The 20788-nt window shown below is 39.0% G+C and overlaps 1 protein-coding gene across 1 annotated transcript in view; it reads left to right on the plus strand.

The window, feature by feature from the left end:
* Positions 1-19487, plus strand: part of LANCL3 (LanC like 3) — a 32362-nt gene extending 12875 nt beyond the window's left edge. Inside the window, exons 2-5 of the mRNA XM_026091488.1 lie at positions 14497-14620; positions 16135-16332; positions 17967-18174; positions 19328-19487. Coding sequence (XP_025947273.1) covers positions 14497-14620; positions 16135-16332; positions 17967-18174; positions 19328-19487 — 690 coding nt within the window. The remainder of the gene's footprint in view (positions 1-14496; positions 14621-16134; positions 16333-17966; positions 18175-19327) is intronic.
* The last annotated feature ends 1301 nt before the right edge of the window (positions 19488-20788 follow it).

Raw genomic sequence — 20788 nt, forward strand, 5'->3', positions numbered from 1 at the left:
CCAGGGTAGCAATAACACAATGTAATCGGTAGCGGGCTGTGATAGTGATTACTGTTAGTTAGTTAATTATATAGCACTTTGAGATCTTCAGATGCAAGGTAACAGCTAAGTGCACTCACTGATGATTGTTTATTATTATTGGTGGTGTGACTTGTCTTGTGACTGCTACTCCTCTTCCTTCTTTCCCTGCAAAGTTTGAACTCCCTTAGAGTAACCAAAATCACATCTTCTGGCACAGCAGTCTCTTTTTCCTGAGGTGTACTTGGTTTATACCTGGTCACAACTGAGGATGAGTTGTGCAAAGGGAAGACTGATAGCAATTTTTTTATTCTAGGATCAAATGGTAAACTTTTAACAAAGAGAACAGTACAGTTTTGGCCTCATTACTTACCAACTAATTTATGTTTTAAAGATTATGGTATCCCACACTTCCTCAAATTAATCCCATGACCCTTATTCTGCCCTTGAAACATGGCAATATTGAATTATAATTGATTGTCTGTATTTGAAGTGTGACTTGAATTACAGCTGGATTTGCGGGCATATTTCAAGATAATGATAGTGGCACGGTATGACACTGGAAACTCTTGTTACTGTCTTTTTTTTCAGGATTGGCTTTGTCAATGTGCCTGGGAAGATCTAGGGGCTAGCGTAGAGATCATTAGACTTGTTACTACATCAGACTGCTACCACAATTGGGGAGTAGGGTAAAATTCACATGACTCAGAGGACTTGATCACCTTCATCTTGTTTTCCTCCATTACATTGTCAGCATTCTTCTCGTAGCTTAAGTTGATATTTCTACTCAGTGGCTTATTGGCATGGCAGAAGCTGCAGATCATCACACCGAGTAAAAGTGGCATGATGCCAATATGAGGTTCTCTGGAATTATCTTTGCTTGAAAGCAATGCTGATACCACTTTAAAATGACAAATTTGTGCTTCTGTTAGCCTATGAATGATGCTATTGTGTGGTTTACCTCATTTAACTGACTTTGCAGGTAGCCACATTGTTCCTTAGCAGCAAATAATTAGACATACTTCTAGATGTCACATGCCTTATAAATGCCTACATAATAAACTATGCATATAAAGCAGCATTACTTGGAAGAATAAAGAAGTTTTGCGAGACAAACAAGATCACTTGTTGTAAGTAAAAGAATTATAGAATTAGTGGCTGATGGAAGAGCAGTAGCCAATACCTTGTTTACATTTGAATAAAGCTTTTGATGCAGTGTCAAATATAATCTTTCCTGAAAACCTAATTCACGCTGACTTGGATGAGGACATTGTTTGTGGATTTGGAATTGGTTGAAAGACCACAAGCAAAGCTAATCATAAATACTAATAAAGGATGAGAACTTGAACTACAGAGACTGATGTAGGAGTCAGCCTAATATATTATCTTCATTAATGATCCAAAAGAGGCGGTTTACTGGATAAGAATGACTTTGGCTTTCAAACTGAGACAAGTGCCAAATATGCTACACAGGCAGAGGGGAAGTAAGATGACAGTTCAAGAGATTAAAAAAATGAGCTAAAATAAGGTCTATTTTTAGCAATGTGAGCACATGTATCTGGGGAGAATTACCTACAATACTTATCCTCTGTGCTAGGAAGAATCTGAGATGCAAGCAATGCTGAACGTGACAGGGCTTGAGTTACTCATGTGATCAATTCATGTGAGTGTTAGTGTATTTTCTGCATATCTGTTGCCTCATTGCTTGCACATCTGGATGTAACTTGATAGCACATCAGAGTTCTACACATTAATGTAAAATAACATTACAGGTTTCCTTGCATTTATTCTGCATGGGAACAAACAGCTAGTAGAAATGAAGTGATAATGAGCCAGTCCTGATAGGGGTTGATGCAATATGGCACATCAAGAAGGCCAGTGGAGTTTGGACTGCCTACATAGGTGTACCATCCCATAGAAACATTATGGTTTCTCTACTCTATACAATTCTTCAGATCTTCCCGTTGCCTAAAATCTACTCTAGATGACAAAGTCCAGAAGTTCTGTCACCAAAGTTTTCTCCTGCTGCTAACTAAGGTTGGAGGTGCAAATGTCCAAGGCACCTAGTTTATGCCCTTGAAGTCCCCTGGCCATCCTTTGATATGCATGAAAATCCTGACAGTGCTGCCTTGTGAGGTACATAAGTCCCACCAGGATTCATAAACCAATAACTGCATCACTTAATATCCACAGAGCTCTGGTACAGATTTATAGCGCTGTCTTTTCTTCATGGTGTTTATGCAACTGCTTCCACTTGTCCTCCCACAGCAGTGGCAGTCTGCACACAATCTTGCCTGTTGTAACTACTCTGTAGCTCCTCCAAAGGAGGTTGCAAAGCTACAACCCTGAACAGCAGCTGGAAATATGTCCCACCTAGCTCCTTTCTCCCTGTTGCAATCTCTCCCAGTCTGATGGAGCTGCTCTTCTCATAGAACCCAATGCAGGGGGTCCTGCCTGGTGTGGAGTAAGAGGTAACTAAGCTTCCTATCTTTTCCCACTCACAAGGGCAGGATGTGTTGACCTCTGGGCCCACTCTTACAGATTTTAAGGCCAAACTCGGCTGTGCGCAAATTACAGCCAAAGCAGGACCCATAGTCCCTTCCTCCTTACACCCAATAACTTTGAGATTTCATCGCTAACCTGGGATGAGGATTCAAATTCACATCCCTTCTTCTTCTGATACCATACAAGAATTTAAACCTAAGTCTCTAGGCTGAGTGTGCTGATTGCTAGAGCAAGTCTCTCTTTTTGCAGCTTTGATTGAAATTACCTGTATAAAATACTCAAATGTTCTGTTTTCAGGGCCTGAAGGGAAGTGCCCAAAATTGCAGGCTCTAAAGTCATTCTGTTTCTTTGTCACCAAACTGTGTTACCTACAACACAGCCATGGACATCATCCATACAGATGAATGCTTCTGCTTGTTTGCAATGAGGAGCTGGTATTCTCAGTAGTACACAAGCAAAATCTACTTGGAAACTGCAGGCTTGGAGTCTAATGAATGGGATACATCTTCAAATAACAGAAACTTGGGGACTAACTGCTACTCAAATCAGACCAGAGACGTGAACCTGTATTCCCCACATCTACCTGAACGCTCCACTCTTTCAGCTGTAGGAAACATACTGCTATTATGAGAGAGGCTGACTGACCTGTACTTTCTGAAGAGACATCACACTGTGAACCAAAGTAGAGAGAGCTCGAAGAAGGGGCTTTCCTGAATGTTTCTGCTGGTGTCTCCATGCTCCATCCTCTGCCCATTCTGAAATTTCCAAAGTCTCCTTCCACATCATCAGGGGACTCTCAATGCATTATGTGGACTCAGGACTCTGTGAAGTGAGGAGGGTGTCTGAAACTTAGATGTCATGGGACTGAGGTCCTTCCTCTTCTGGATTTGGTTCCGGTGATCCATCTGGTTCATTATCTTGTACCAGTACTAGATGAGTCAGAGGAGATGAAAGAATCTCTGTGGAGGGTAATTTTGAAATGCGGTGTCTGTAGCATTCCTAACCTGCATGTTTAGGGGCTGTATTTATGTTCTGAAGCACAAGGGTTTACATTTCTTACAGAGCTGTTGGTCTGAGCTCTAAGACTGTATGAGGTAGCCATGTAAAATCTGTCAAAACTAAATGGTCTTTCCATTTAAACAGTTTAGACTCCAAAGAACTGTAATTCAGTTGGAGTGGTGGGCACTTCCTGCAGTTAGCCCTAAAATCTTTTTTTTTTATTATTTCTTGCCATTCTTAATTATAGAAAGGTTCAGTTGGTTTGTTAAAATTCCACAGTGCTAGTGAACTCACCTAAATATTGCAGAAATAAGTTCCCCAGCTTACTCAAGTGCAGGGTGTGCAGAAGAAATACTTTGTCATTGTATTTGCTGCTTTTCATAAGCTATCATTTTGTTCTTATATTGCAGGATGGAATAACTCTTCGTGTGCTTTATCACATTAATTACCTCCTGTCCAGAAAATAAATGTTGCAGTCTTTTCAGCTTTGCTTCTTAGGAGACTCTCTTATTTGTCTCAAAAATATTTGTTTCTGCTGGATTCTTTTTTGAGAATCAGAGAACAGAACTGGAAAAATATCAGAAGAAAGAACAGAGCAATGACTGATAAAGTAGCTTTTTAATAATCATTTCAGTATTATTCTCATGCATCCTAACGCTTTTTGTTTGCTTTTTACAGTGCTACAATACACTAAGCAGAGATTTTCACTAAGCTGTTCACAGCACTGTGTAAATCATCATGACTAATTTAGGTCCTACTCTTGCATGAGTGTAAGATTCGAGAAGGTCGAGGATTCCTCTACAGTATTGAACTCTCATAACTGTGCAGACATTATGATGGCATTCCAGGCATCTCTGTGTAGCATTTTAATATGTAAAGCTAAGCTTTTACTGGTTGTAAATGGGAAAAACTCCATTGAAAGCATTGCAATTGGGTGCCTTTAACAGTTGCAGCAACCCTGTCACTTAACTTTTTTGCCTTTTAAACCTTAGTTTGAAACAGATGAAGAAAAGATGAAGATTATTTTGCTCTTCTGTGCTTCATTTTGAAGTTTAGCATAGTAACAAGCTACAAAGTCTTGCATCAGGTAGTTTCCCAATTGCTACTTTCTGGAGCAGAATTCATTAGCAATCAGTACAATTGGTTTTGAGCTGGGAGCAAAAGGATTAGTGTTTTGGTTTGGGTGGAAGAGTACAAAATGGAATGAATCCTTTGCCTGGGACTGTCCTCTCAGCCACTATCCTCTCCCATAATTTGTTTTTTCTGGACACTTCTGCCATGAGGTTTAGAGGAGGCATATTTATTTTTTATTTAGTTTACTAAGCTTGTGAATGAAGTGTGCTCGCTTGCATAGGAAGAGGGGATCTGAATATTTGAAAAGCAAGCCTAAAGGCATTGGAGTTAGGCTAGAAATTGCTGCATGGGGAACATAAGAGAACTGGATGTTGATGAAAGATGAGTAATTCAGTACCTTTAATGTAAAAAGAAGAAAACCATAAGACTGCCTAATGGCGTATAGAATAAAATCTCTGTCTTCTGCTTCAAATGCAGCTGGCATATTTTGTGAGTTGCAACCATGTAAACAATGCTAAACATAACACTGAGGAAGCCAAAAAAGGAAGAACAAATAAGCGTTCGAACAAATAAGCAACACTTCATAAATAAATGGATGTGCCATTGCTTACACTGTAATATTTGATTAGTTGAAAAGTTGTAATATATTTTTGACAGATATACTCCAGCTCTAATCCTATAGACTTTACAGAAAAAAACATCCCCCTGGAAAACAGTGGAAATTTGACCTGGGTAATACAGTCAAGGCATATCTGGATCCATGAACCAAGACTTAACAGAACAGCTTGAAAGGCAAATTAATTCTTTTTGTTAAAATGAATATCAAATATGATCAGATAGTTTTGTCCAGTACATTTTGATGCTAGGTATTTAAACTGCAATCTGCCATTTTATTGCTAGGTTTTCAGTACCTTGTACAATGTATTTGCAGAGTAAGTAGCTTTACAGTGAGAGTGATAGATCCTGCCTCAAAAGAAAATATAAACCATGATTTGGGATTCTGGCTTCAAGGGAGCAGTGACTCATACCTGGACTGAAATCGTTAAGCTCCTTTCATTTAGATAAGGAAGAAGGTATTTTGGGCAGCTTGTTATAGGAAATAATCTTCTTTAGAATATTAATTGATATCAAGCAAAATTCCTTCAGGAGTTCCAGGAAGGACTCCTGCTTATAAATGCAGCTTTATTCATAGAGTATTCACAGCCTTGAATTGAAGAAGTGAAGAAAAAATGTTTTACTGTGTCTAACTTAAAATGTTACAGTGTATAACTTCAAATGTTACAGGGAAGTCACGCACTCCACACTCACTGAAGAGTTAGGTGCTTGCTCTGCTGTATCTGTTAGGTTTCTCTAATCAGTTTCTGAAAGCAAGGTCAGCATTTTACTTTGCCAAATAAACTATATTCCTGTAGTCTCAGTCTTAAAGGCTAACTTCAGGGCAAAACTCTCATTGATCTCAATGGACTGCAAAGCCATTTGCAGTCAAAGCCTGCCCTACAGCATTACTGGCAAGACATGGGACTACAATAATTTGGAAGAATAATTACACAGCATAGCAACCCTAGTTTATTGACCTAATTACTAAGTGAATTATTGAAGTCCATTCCTGGGGGTCACGAAATTGCTCCATTTTTGTATCTGTGTTAGGACTGATATTAGGTGAGCCAGTAAAACTTCCAGCACTTCTATAATACTTGCCAGGAATAACACTCTCCAAGTCAAGACCCATTCAGGTCAATGAAAACTTTGATATTAAAAGCAGCATGAATGATCTAATAAGTGAAATGACTTTGACAAAATGAAAAAAATAAATGCTGGAAGGAACTGAACGGCTCTTTTCCATCACTCCAAGTGTTCAAGATGACAGAATTACTTATGATGAGTTGGACTATGAATGTATTTAAAGATACTGTCAAAGAACTAGCAATCAATCTTTCTCAGTCCTCATCCTGTACTTTTTATTTATTGTATCACATAGTTTATTTCATTGTAATCTTTTGTTTTAATTCTCATTTTCCTTGATCTCACTTGAGCAACTTAATTACTGTTGTTGAAACAAGTGAAGCTTTAATGACATATACAATTGCTGCATGAAAATGGTGTGTATGACAACCTGAAAATAGGTACAGGAGGCTGAGTGACCATACAAGCTTCTTGCAGTAATTCAGTCACAGAGATACTACTGTGAAGGGAGCAGTAGAAAATCATGCAACCATACAAATATGCTATGTGTAAGCGGCGTACTGTTTTCTCCAGGCCAGTACCAGACTGAGTTTGTGTGTAGACCATTCTCCTCAGTCACAGATAATTAGCACAGACCACAGGGACCAAGAGCTCTTTTATTCTTCATCTCACTCCCCCTCTTTCTTTCCTCCTTTTCCTCTCTCCCAGGACCAGTTATAGCAACCAGTCTCTGTTTCGTGGCACCTTTTCCAGTGTAATTCTCATTGCCATCTTTCAGATGAGCACCCAGCTGGCCCTTCCCAGCCAAGGCAAGAAACACTAGAACTAGCTAACCACAGAGCACAGAGCCTCTGAGAGATCACTACAATAGTGAAGTTTTGTAAAGTCAGATATCAGAAATGATGCGCTATGTTGTTATCCCATGTCCTTCTTAACCAAACGCTAACAAATTGATCTAACAAAGGAGAGGCCTGTCTAAGTTGCCATAGCAAATGATAGTGCCCAGTTAAACTGGACTTGAATCATTTTTGAGTTGAGACTAAGGGCACTGCCATGGCTCCTGCAATGTTTGGGAAAGCTCTGCCATCCATGTTACAAAATTTCAATCTTTTGCAAAGATGGTCATGTCTCATGAATCTTCTTCTCTTGCTGCAGTGGAGCTGGAAGAATTGGTAATGGTTCTTATGGACAGGTTATAACCACTCCATGCACCGGAGCAGCTCTGCTACAACAAGAAATGTCTGTGGAGCAGATGAAGGCATGGATTCACTTCAAATGAGCCAGCAGACCTGCTGTTAAGGGGAAGTAAGCCAATCCAAAATACATGGGTAGAGCATATGTTGCTTGCTTGCCAGTGTAAGAGATGGGATGGGATCCTGGGGCAGCACAGCTACAACACACTGGGCTGCCAGTTACTCAAAGCAGAGTGCATTGTGCCCAGCCTGGAAGATGTATAGACTCATAATGAAAAATTGTCAAGAACACTTCCAGAATGCATAAGGATAGATCTCCCATCAGGATATGACTGCTCTGTGGCTGCGGTTTTGGCATAAGTTCACTACAGGGCTCATGTACCGATACACCTTCTGACTGAGGCTAAACTCAGTCAAAGGATTTCCCACTGATGAAGAGGCTTTTACATGAATAATCTTCCTCCTGTCTGTGCAGGGAGCATAGACAGAAGGAAAGCAGTTTCTATGCAGCACCAATCTCTGCTCATTTGTAGCTGTCATGAGGTCCGGAGGAGGCCTGCTTGACACACAGCAGCTACAAAGAAGTGTTTGGATAGCAGACAGGTGACCACTGATACATCTATTTTGGCCAGATCCCAGGATCTGTTCCCCAGAAATGGCTCAGCCATGTTTTATGAGGATGGCCAGTAATAATAAAGAAGGAAAACAATTTTACTTGTCTGTTGAAAAAAGTTTGGGTAGAATTCTGTAAGGTAGAATTAGTCCTCTCTAAGCAAGGCTAGGTTTGTATCTTAGTTAATTGTAAATCTTACATTTGTACCATTTTTAAATATGCTAATTAATTGATCTTCAGTAACTGCATTTGTCTGCTAAAATTAAGTTCTTGGCTCTCTGTTCTGTGGTAACTTTAACCCTCTACTAGGTAGGACAGGACATGCAGCTGGGAGGCAGGTAGCTGATCAGAGAATACAAAAGAGCTGTCATTGAAAGCCATAGCACAGCAATGCACCCCAGAGGTAGCTCACTTCTGCCATGCTAGGACTTGTGCTCCTGATCTGTTCCACGTTGCCTTTGCTGTTGACCAGCCCGTCTAGTGAACAGTACTGAAGCTCTCAACAGACAGATCGATACCTGCTCAACAGTGTCGGTTGTCTGAGCTGCTCCAGTCTTAAATATGTTTCTTGACGTGCTTCCTGCTTCACTCGTCCAGCAATGGAGAACTGGGGCTTGTGCTTTCCCACTCCCTTCAAGCGAAGAGGGAAGTAGTGATAAGACGGGGACCTTCTGTTTCCTTCCCAAGATCTAGGAGAGCCATGATATTAGACCTAGCCAGCTGTATCCAGCAAGCCACTGGCACACTGAATGAGATGCTGAGGTCTGTCATTAATTGGCGGGGGAGGGATAGGAAAGAGGAAGAGAGCATAGCCAGAGAGACTGATGTTTTCCCTGTCTCTTCATTGACGCAAGACGGGGAGCTTGGAGAAAGGCTGGTTACTCTTTTTCCTTGAATCACGCCAATATTTAACTTGAGACACAGTGAATAAAGATGCTCATCCCATTCGACCAACTCTGTAAAAGCACCAGCTGCTCTCAGAGAGCCAGAATAACAGTTGTGCTCCATCCATTTTTCCAAGACTTCATTTGAAACCATGTCGGAAATTTTCAGCTTGTAAAGGACAATTTTAACAGCAGAATTTGATAGTTTTAGTGCTATACAGTCCTGGCAAGTGAGACCTGTGGAAATTTTGAACTGTGTTAGCAATGATAAGAGTGCTGTATTGTCTTCTTTACCAATAATCTGGTTCATCAGCAATAAATGCAGCCTTTGGTTTCCAACAGGAATCAAGACCCATGAAACAGGATAGGAATGACATTGTTTTTCCATGCTGCTGAGACAAAAAGCTAGACTTAAAGAAATGGAAATTTACAGTTTAAATTAAGCAGTACCAGCGAGCTCTATAGTGAAGTCTCTTTTACTCATAAGATTGCAGTTAAGCAGCATTGGGAATGAACTATGATTATATTTGTAGTTTTGCTGTGTCTGCACACTCATGTAGTTGTGTTAACATATCATATGGGAAAGTATGCTCTCTAAAAAGTACTTTTCATGGTGATGTTGCAGCATGAAGCATATTGTATTAGAAACAGTATCATCAGTTCAGGAACTAACTTTATTCCTTGAACAAAGTTTTCAGGAGAGTTAAAAAAATTCTTTTAAGGGTGGACTCGACCCTGCCTGTAAGGAATGCAGCCAGCTGTACAGTTGGAGCTGGGTTTGCCACTGAGCTGCAGCAGCATTACATCAATCAAACTGGAGTAATACTATGGAGAAGCAGGTCCCTGCATCTTTGTACCTGCTGGTCTTCTGTGGTTTCAGGTTTTAAGATCCCCTGAAAGAAAAAAATGGCCATGACATTGCATAGAAAGGTGTCTGAATAATCCCAGCCCCTGGTTTTTGGAGAAAAGGATCAAGCTTGAGAAATGAACTTAAACAGTATGCAGTGCTGTAGGCTATCATTAAACTACCAGGCTGGCTCCAGCATCTTTCTGCTCGAGTCTGCTGTTCTGCTGAATACAAAGATGTCTTTTACAGCATTTTTGAATATTATACCTAATTCACAAGCTCCCTCTGCTGGGCTTCCAGAATATGAGGCTAGTGACACAGCTTCCCTTAGGTTCTTCTAGGCTGACCCAATTTTTTCAGCTTATTTTTGACACTTTATACAGCGCTGCAAAAAGCCTATGATCAGATTCCTGTAAACAACTTTTTAGAAATGTGTCAGGGAGAGGGTTGTTGTGTTAAATGCATATTCAAAAGATTTTACGTGTGTAGAAGGCTTTTTCCATAATAATGTAAGTGTACATGTTGCCTCCTAAAACTACTGATGCATCTATATACAGAAAATATATATAACATGCAGCTATAAGCAGATACTTGGCACTCTGTAATGCCTTCTATTACATATGTAAAGGAAAGATTTGTTAGAAAAAAATCCAAATCTCTGAACTAAAAGTTTACAGTTGACAAATCCAACCAATATAATATACAGCTTCATGTAGCCGTGTTTTTCAGAAGGTAAATCGTGACCCAAGGGATTAGTACCAAGCATTCAGAGGAATGATAAAGTACTGAAAAATTTACTGTAATAAAAAGCAAAGAAGAGTGAGTTCTTCTGCTTCCTTCTGCCTAATCCTCAAGGTCAAGCTAGCTGTCTGCAATTTTTGAAACACATATACATGGCTTAACATTATTATAACCAATACATTATGAACTCTCTCTTGGTAGATGAAAAGGAGCTGTGAAATTACTTACTTCCAGCTAAACAGTCTCAGGCTGCAAAATACTGCTGTCTAACAACAAAAAAGCACAATGTTCTGTGATTATTATAGACATAGCACTTCCTGGCTGATTTTTAACAGGGATTTACTGAGTAAGGTACCTGGCTTAAATAATTCACAAATATGTGGAATGCCTTAATGGAAGAAGGCACATAGTCTGGAGTGACACAAAAGACAAATGGAGAGACTGTAGAAACAACCATAGTGGCGTTCTTGACTGTAAGTAGGGCTCCTAGGCATCGACATAATACAAATTCCAGGTATCCTTAAGTACTCCTTAAGTGTTCTACTTAAAGTAGAAGATGTAGGGGAACGCAGCTGTCACCAGTGTGAATGGAACAGCTTTCTAGCAGCACACAACATCACTAGACAGTGATTTAAAACAGGAAATAACTCCACCAACCAATTGAAATGGAAGTTGCAGGGGAAATAGAAAATAAATATCTTCTGAACTGGGATTTAGTGAGGATGCTAAAATGAACGCTTCAGTTACCCTATGATAGGTTGTGGTATCTTTAAAAGTACAGAAAGAGTTAACTGAAAGATAAAACCCCCAGCAATATGAGATCTCTTGATGTCAGTAGTCTTTTGGATTAGTACTGACATAACAAAGAATAATTTTACCTACTATGTAACCAACTCAAATAATATTAAACAAGTTTCTCAGATATACAGATATCTCAAGCATGACAGTTTTTTCTGACTATCATATTTTATCATTGGCTTTATTTTTCATCAGAGCATCTCACAGGTTTCAGCAGAGGATGTAGTATCAATATACAATTTATCCTTTAAAAGCCTTTGGGTTGATCAGCCTCTTTCTTTGCTGTCCCTAATTAAACATACTGCTTCAGTAATTCCTGGAGGCAAGGAGGAACTGTGACTACAATGAAGTGAAAATGAGCGTTAGGCACTCAAGCAACCCTAGGTCTACTTTGTACTACCACAGTGAAACCGTCCTGTGGTTTTAATCAGTGTTCTGTGTTTTTAGCTGTTTTAAAGATACAGTGATTCAGCATACAGAGACTACCCATAGTTCATATTTCTTGGCAAAATGAAAGAAATCTTGGGAAGTTTTAACAGAAATTTTGTTGAAATGAAGTGTAGTCAGCCAATGGGGATCTGAAATGTGATATCTAATCATTAAACCTTTGGAAGGCCACTAATAACCATGGTAAATGTGAGTCTCTATTCTCAGTGAACCAATTCCTAGAATAAGGAGCAAATACAAATCTTTCATATTTAAGTGTTTTGGAAAAGAGAGGCAGCAGCCCTACACTGTCTGTGGAGCGAGGCGCTTGGTAAGAAATGTTTGGAGTCAGTGCAGATATTTGGAGTCAGAGCATGGTCACAGTGGCCAGATAGAGAAGGTTGTTTTAAGAGATACAGATAATTTTCATTTGCCTTTTCTCTTTACTAATCCGGAAATGCCTCAGGATGGGTTGATTTTAGTCATACATTTTAACTGTGATTTAAATTGTCAAGCTGGAAACCTTGATTTAAGTAATCAGTTTTCAGTTAGTTTTGCATGTAGGCTTTTTTGCATTTTAGGAAAGAGGTGATATTAGTTAGCTGACAGAAGTTCTTTATGCCAACTGAAAGGATACACTATGTATACGCTTAAGTAATCACAGAGCTTAACTGTTCTACTTTCTACACTTATATTAAAAAATGGTGAACGATGCATTTCTTTCTAGGTGACACTTCTTTACTCAGCAGTGTGCAAGGGTGGCTTTTGGTAGAAATTGGAATCCATTTAAAATACACAAATCAGCATTTTAAAGTGGTCATGAATTCAATTAAAAAATTAAATGTGCTGAACATAAGAATAAGTTTATCAAAACATGGTTTGTATTGAAAGCTAGTTGATTTATAAAATAGAGGAACAATAACATACAGAAAATGAACTGATAAAAATTTTTCTAATCAGCATGCCTTTTTGCTTTTCAGAATTACAGCTAGGAGATCTTACCCTTTGCATTTATTTTTAAAGGGCTACCTTACTTAATCCTTTTACAAAGTATACGATTTGAAGGATTAGATCCAAAACTGCAAGACTGTAAAATCAGAAATCTAAAGGGAATGCAGTGTCTCCCACTGTGTCTGTGATCTGCTCATTTGCTTAGGATTTAAACCATTTTTGTAAATTCAGTGAAGCTAAAACAATTCATTTAAGATTACTGGAAAATGAGTGAAGTCTGCAGTTCTTAACAACTTATTTTCTTCTATTTCAGGAAAATTACAGAACATTAATCAAGATCAGAACTAGGTTGTTCTCCAAGTTGTACAAGTATCATAGTCATTTGGAGCAGATATAATGAAATGCGTTGTTATCAGGGAGCAAGATAAGAGAAGCAAAGAAGATTTTTCATTCATTATTTCTTGGTCAAGTTCTAAGTGATATTAATTATTTGTAGCATCTTTTATCTGCCAAACAAGAGTATATAGCTTATAATAAACATTCCCTCCATATTTAGTGCTGAAGGTATTTTTTAATCATGAAGTAGTAATTGAAAGTCCTCTGAAAATATAAGTTATAGCAAAAGGAAATGTGTTCAGAAATGTTTTAAAGACATGCTCTTGATGTTCTGGTTAGTTTTAGGACAATTATTTATCTTATCAAGGCTATTTATTCAGCCTTTTTCTTTTTTTCTGCCTTATTTTGCCTTTTTTCTTTCACAATTCTCTTTTCATAATTTGAAATAATTTTTTTTTTCAAAATACTGCTGTCATACTGGCTTTCTCCTAAAGCCAAAAAGCTGCTACAATTGACTGGTTTTAATGACTTAGGTATTGGTGGGTGACGTACAGATGTGGCTGATGCAGAGGAAATTGCTGATGAATGCAATGCACTGTGTATTGTTACAGCTGTAGTTAAAACCTGCAAAACAGATTCCACATTGAATGCGTTAAGTCAGTGACTTGACGAAGTTCATGTCTGGTGAAATACATGATTTGTCAATCCTATTTACCTTTTGACACCTCTGAAAGAGAGCCATTAGATGTCTTATTTAGGACTCTGTTAAAACAAAGGCAGTTGACCTTTTCATGATGATGAAGTTCAACAAATGTAACTAGCTTCTGTTCATACAAGTCTGTCTTCTGCTTCATTTTTGTTAGCATTTTCTCAAAGTAAGATTGCCTGATTTTTTATAGTAAGATGTTTCTGAACCCAAATATGTACTATTTATTTAGCATAAAACTCTATACCTACATTTTTTTCTTGTTTGGAAAAAAATTTGTGCTGTTTGGTCCTGATAAAGCCTGTAATATTTATGTTTTTCTAGGTCTGTCTCCTTTATCTTTTCATAATCTCTCTCCCTCCAGTCTCGAGGCTGTTGTTGTGCAGCTTCTCTAGTGCTTGTTGTCAGCTTCCATCGGGCTGAAATATCTCTGGGAAAGAAAGGCAGTAGCTCTTAGTGGGCCTCTTTTCACCTCATCTGTGCAGCTGAAGATTTGACATTGGCTTTCCTGAGATGGGATGAAACTCTGTTTTTGAGAAACATTATTTAAATTTACTGTGTTATCTAAGGGAATTTTAATAATGATGTACATTGCAGCATGCTCCTAATATTAAAGGCAGTACTTTGTCTTGTGCACCAGGAAAAAAACAGAGGTCTGAAAAATGTCTAAAAGAGAAAATTATTATAATAGACTTGGTGTTTGTTTTGATGTTTCTGTTTAGGTGTTAACTCCGGCACAGATAAAATCCATTTGCTTGGCCATATTAGAATCAGGAAAGCAATATGCAGTGAAGAAGAGAAAACCATTCCCGCTCATGTACTCCTACTATGGAACAGAGTATCTGGGTGAGTAGAAAACACCGACTGCTGTGTAAGTGATGCACTGCTCAGATGCTGAGGCAGCGAACACTTCAGAGATAAGATATATAAAACATACTGCGTGGGATTTCTTCCCACTGAGTTGGGACCTTTTCCTTTCCTCAAAGTAGTGTTTCTAGCTATGATCTGCTTATTCCTGAGTCTGTGGGGCAAAAAAAAAGTGTGTTTTATTTTTGCTATTCTAAAATAAGATAACTGAACCTTTGAACTTTTCAGTCAGTTTCCAGTTTGGGTCTAGCTGTGACTGACATTATGCCTCTGCAGCTATGTCAACTGGTTTTATAGGACTCAATCCGCTCCAGCTGAAAAAAATCTAGCAGCAAATATTTGAAAGAGTAGCATAGTAAGAATGAGCCTGCAGCTTTTCTCAAGCCAGGGACAGGCTTTAACATCCCTCGTCCTCCACCAAACCCTCCTAGTAGGCCAGCAGCAATTGCAACTTCAGCCTGGTATCACAGCTTGCCTCAAACCCCCCAACTCTGGCAAGGGGGCTGAGGAGCAGGGGGAAAGGGATGGTTCTGACAAGCCCTGGGAAAGGCAAGAGGTGCCGCTGCTAGTGGAGCAGGGGGTCGGGGGCAGCTTCAGTCCCTCTTCTTCTTTCTGTCCTGGTAAATCTGCCCTTGCCAGGTGGAGGCAGTGAGATGTGCTGGTGCCCATGCCTTTCCAGAGAAGGTCACCAGAGAAATTTGTCAGGGAAGGTACTTTGTAAGCTGATGTTACCAAGCTGTACTTGCAGAGCATTTCTGGCAGTAGCAATGCATCTTTCTTTATTTTTTTTCCCCAGGGGACAACAGGGCTCAAACTGATTAGCCCACACCTGCCAGGAGCAGCTTAGTTGGCGCTCATCTGAGGCAGTGGTGACAAGTCATTGAGCAGGTCCCTCAACCCCCTAGGGGGGTCCTCAATGTGCAGTATCACAGCAGAGGGGGTGTGAGATGGGTTTGCAGACGTTAGTGAGGTCTTTGGCAGGGGAGCAGACAGAGAAGTCACAGTGTGATACTGATCCACAGACACTGGCAGGTGTAGGCAATTCTTGCACTGAACTTCAGGTTTCAGCTAACTGTTACTCTGAACCAGTAACTGGAAATATCTTTTATGGTCCAGTTTCAATTTAGCTTCAACAAAGACCTCAGAATAATGGCTCCAGTTTCAATTTTGTGCCTAGAAAATGACATCTTAAAACATCGTTCAGTTTAGGTTCAGTTCAACTTCACGCATCAAGTTTCAGTCATATCATAGTGAGAGCAGACAAAATTCATATGAATTTTTGCTTAAGTTGGGGAGTGGAAAAGACAGAAGTGGTAACAAATCATAGTGGCATGCACCTAAAATACTTCTATTCCAAGCACCGTTGTAATTTGCCTAAAAAAGACAAAAAAGCCATGCACTGACAAGGAAATCATTCCCAAGAGCAGGATGCAATGAGATAAACATAGGACCTAATCCTACCCTCTCCTTCTGACTGTTGCTGTTCTTCACAGGTGCAGCTCATGGGCTTTCATCAATCCTTCAGATGTTACTCTCCTATTATGAGTACCTCCAGCCAGCAGATCAGGAGCTTGTGTGGCAGAGTGTTGACTTTCTTATGGACCAAGAACAGAACAGCAACTGGCCTCCTGAGCTGGGAGAGACAATTGAGCGGGAGAATGAGCTTGTTCACTGGTGTCACGGAGCTCCAGGTTCTTTTCAAACTGATGCTATGAAATAGGCAGATGCTGATCACATTGTTTTTCCACATTAAATGATTCCATGTAGAAGATATGTCAGGTTAAATCTGACTGATTTTGACATTTTATGGGGAGCAGGCAAATAATTCTTTTTCTTGCAGTTAAGAATGATTTATTTATTGCTGAAGCAGCTGGAAGGATAGACGTATCTTTTACTTTAAATGCATACATGATCATAGCTGAAAGAATTCTGTCTGGTGATCTGGTTGTAATGCTCAGCACTGCCATACAAGAAAAGGCGTGATCCATATGTTCTACGCTCTTGCTCCTTTGAGTGACAAGCCTTTGAAGAATGGTGCAGATGAGTTGAAAGACAGCATATGGCTGGATGGAGAAACTGTATGCAAAACAACACAGATGCAGATACATCTGTGAGTTTTGGGAAGGCTTTCAGAAGAGTTCCCCCCCCCCCCTCCAAAAAAAAAATCCAAGTTTGAGCCTGCAGTTATTACATAGATAATGCAGAAATCAGACTCTGAAGAAGAGTTTGTACTAGCATGAGCCTTTCTTCTGACTCTGACAAAGTGAATTGTAAACAACTTTTGTTTACCAACCTTTTTTTTATTTTTAAGAGGAGGAAGCTTGACTTCTGTGGGAGGGCTGGCCTAGTGATGAAATCTGTGGGGAGGATGCCCTCCTCATCCTAGTATCCTGAGAGTGGCCTTTGACTTGGGTTTAAGTATTATTGGAGACATAAGCAACAAGACTGAACCAAAGTGACAAAATCCCACAGGCCATAAAGAAGTTATTTTATGAGACATTTTAGAGGCATTTAAATTCATTAACTGTTATTGTTCTCTCCCAGAAAATTTACTCTATTCCACGACTGTTCATGGGTAATAAAACTCATGTAGTTTACAAGAACATTTTTCAGTTACTCCAGTGTACATTCAGACCACAAGTAAGCTATTCTAAACATTTTCTAAGGGGCTTGATTTGGTGATTTGGTTGTATGTCATATGCATTCTTTTAACGTTACTGCGAACACAGCTGTGCAATTTTGTTTTGAAGATTATGATTAATATATCTGAATCCTTTCTAAAAATAAGAAGTCTTCATACAGAAGTTAGTATTCATAACTGTTCATAACTAGAATAAAGGGTCATTTGCCCCACTGAAAAGAGGACAAATTTCTTTTTTTCACTCCATGAGAAATTGTGTCTGTTGCCAATGTAAGAAATGACATTGCCCATCCTTGTGGTTCTGTCACTGTAAATAAGTGAGGGAACAGGAATTCAAAACCAGTAGAAGACATTGTTAAGAGCTTACTGTTTTAAAGGCAAAAATGCGGTTCCTGTTTTAAATTGCTGAAGGACTGGGAATGTTATAGTAAACCCTGAAATTAAGTAATGCATTGAGAAGATTGAAAGTGGTTTTGTCAAAGATAGTGGCTAAGTATATCTTACTGTATGCTTTTTAGCATACCAGATAGCATCCCTCCACATCTAGCATATAGACATGTAATACAGATGTGTATAGAGCAGGAGACTGTGTTTTTTTATGTATTAATCTTGCATTTTCTTATGCATTCTTCCAAGCCCTTGGCTGAACTTATTATAAAAGACAGATTCTCTGCTATTTTCTAGGCATTGCATATCTGTTTGCCAAAGCTTACCTGGTTTCCAAGAAGCCTCAATACCTGGACACTTGCATCCGCTGTGGAGAGCTAACTTGGCAGAAAGGCCTGTTGAAGAAGGGACCAGGAATCTGCCATGGGGTGGCTGGTAGTGCCTATGTGTTCCTGCTCCTCTACAGGCTCACTGGGAACTCCAAATACATTTACAGGGCACAAAGGTTAGCATTCCTACGCTTCTGGATGTAGGGCAGTAATACGAAGTTTCAAGAACATTTGGGAGGCTGCTCAGAGTCTGTGATCACAACCCTCTGATGTAACTTGTGTGTTTAAACCTCCAATACAATTCTGTTTCTCGGAGGTTGTGTCCGAGACATGGGGCAAACGCACTTTGCAAAGTGCCCTGAAGTTCTGGTTTGAGGTTGCCCAAAGTTTTATCTGAGTTCACCTTGGCTCCCTTCCTGCCCACAAGCCTGGGATTCTTTCGAAAGGAAATCTAGGTGGGTGGGAAGGAGTGTTGCACTGCCAGGTCTCATCATGATGTGAGGTCAAAAAACAGCCAAGTTGCATGCCCAAGTCCAGGAGCAGGATAAAATGAGATGTTGTTTATTATATTGATTTGTTCTGATTTTCAGAGCATTTGACACTATCCCTGCTAAAGTGGAAAATAAGTTTAGGACCTGCTTTGCTGTGTATCTTATAAACACAGGTCTCACTCCCAGCTTTAACCAGTTTGACATTGTGCTACTCAGCTTATGTTTAGTGGAGTTAATTCCATTTTGTCCTGATGCAAGAAAGTATGGCCCACTGATAATTATGTCATGTTGCAGCAGTTATCTTTAATTTATATTTCTGTGATTTACTTTACATGTTCAAAATGATGGTATTCAATGTTTATAACTGTTTTCCTTACAGCATAGAATAATGAAGGGGAAATGGTGTGGTAATTAGGGAGACTTATTTTCAGCCAATTGTTTTGCAGAAACAACATTTCATTTGTTCAGTTATTTCAGCATTACAGAATTTGTTGCATCAGTACAAAACATTGCCTGAATCCCACTAAAATAATAACCAATCTAAAAGTTATTTAAAAGTATTTGTTTGATGAGATGTATTATGGAGACACAGAAAAAGTTTATAGCTCTTAAAGAAGCATAATGCATGTACAGACTGCAAAGGTTCTGCTCGTCTTGATCTAGTGGATGTCAGTTTAGTGCGGAAAACAGCATAAAATTTGCAGATAAGGTTAAATAACAAACATCCTATTTTTTTTAATTGTTGAATAGTATTAAAATGATGCTTTCAAACAACAAGTAAGCAGATATACAGGGATACCAAATAATAAAAAGCTTTCTTTGTTTTTCTGTTTCCTAGGTTTGCAGAGTTCTTATTTACAGAAGAATTTAAGGCTGGTTCCCGGGCATTAGAAAGTGTATATAGTCTGTATGAAGGCTTCTCGGGGACTGTGTGTTTCCTGACTGACTTGTTGCAACCCAACCAAGCCGAGTTCCCTCTCTTCAGTGTCTTTGTCTAGAGAATAACATGCTCCAAGGCCACGGCCTCATGGCTATGGGAGAGGGCACCTACAGTTTCACTTATCTGTCGAGAGAGGTTCTTTACAAAACAAGCCAGTGGTACCACTAATGCTAGCCTTAATGTAGCTGCGAGTCAGGTGAAAAAGTAAATACACTGGGGCTTTGGGAGGGAAGTGTGTGACTGGAAAAAAAAAATGGTTCGGTGAAAAAAAGGGGGGGGGAATGACTGAATCTGATGGGGGTAGATATTTAGCTGTAATAAGAAGCAAAATCTTTTAATTATTCAAGTGAGAGAGAAAAGGGCATTATCAAACTTTTAATGTGGTGATTACACAGGAAAAAAAAGGCAAGCTAGAATTACAGACACATGCAAAGAAAAAACAAAGTGATATATCCAATAGGTTTTAAAAAGAGACCTGAAGAAACAAGTCTTTACGTAGCAATGCACTTATAGAGGAGGGTGGCCTAGATATGTCACTACACTGCACAAAGGCAAAACCTGGGAATTTTTACATAAACTACTAATACTAGAAATGTATTAAAAATACCTGTATCTTGGAGCTCTTTCATCTTCATATGCATATAATAGTAGTTGTATAGCTATAGTTCAGTCTGCAGTTTCACAGGTTCATTTCAGCCAGTGGGGTTTCATGTGTGTAAATGAGAACTGAATTTGACCTTTCCTTTCAGAGCTCAGTCTGTGGGGAGGAGCTGGTCTCCTTATCAATTTACTGTAGAAGTATTGCTTCTTACCAGTACCTTCCCTTTCAGAGGGAAGATGAATAGAGCCATGTAGAAGACTTAGATTGGAAAGTTTTGTAGCAAAGATACAGCAGGCTTTCTTCCCAGTACAGCATTGCTAGATAAATATTGTTCAGCAATACAAAAACTTCCTTTAGATATTAATTTCCTATAGCAGGATTACTGAACAATAATATACAGACTTCAGAGAATGGAAAAAATATTTTCCTGATTAATTGCTCACTACAAACCCTACAAATTGAATGCAAACTTTTGATGGCATACAGAGCTTAAGAAAATCCTGATAAAACTCAAAATTGCTTCTTTTCCTGGTTAACAAAATAATGTATATGCCCAAATGATTTGTAGCTGTAGAAATACCTGGTTTGCTCAACACTAGTTGCACTAGCACTTAAGGTTGCAATTATATCCTATTTTTATATACATTATATATATATATGATATGATAATTGAAAGCTAAAGAACATGCTAACATAGATCTGTACTCAGAAAGCTATAAAAGCAAATATCTATTTAAAATATATTTGACTATTTATTT

The sequence above is a fragment of the Apteryx rowi genome, unplaced genomic scaffold (genome assembly GCF_003343035.1).
Source record: "Apteryx rowi isolate R43461 unplaced genomic scaffold, aptRow1 scaffold_905, whole genome shotgun sequence".
Lineage (NCBI taxonomy): Eukaryota > Metazoa > Chordata > Aves > Apterygiformes > Apterygidae > Apteryx > Apteryx rowi.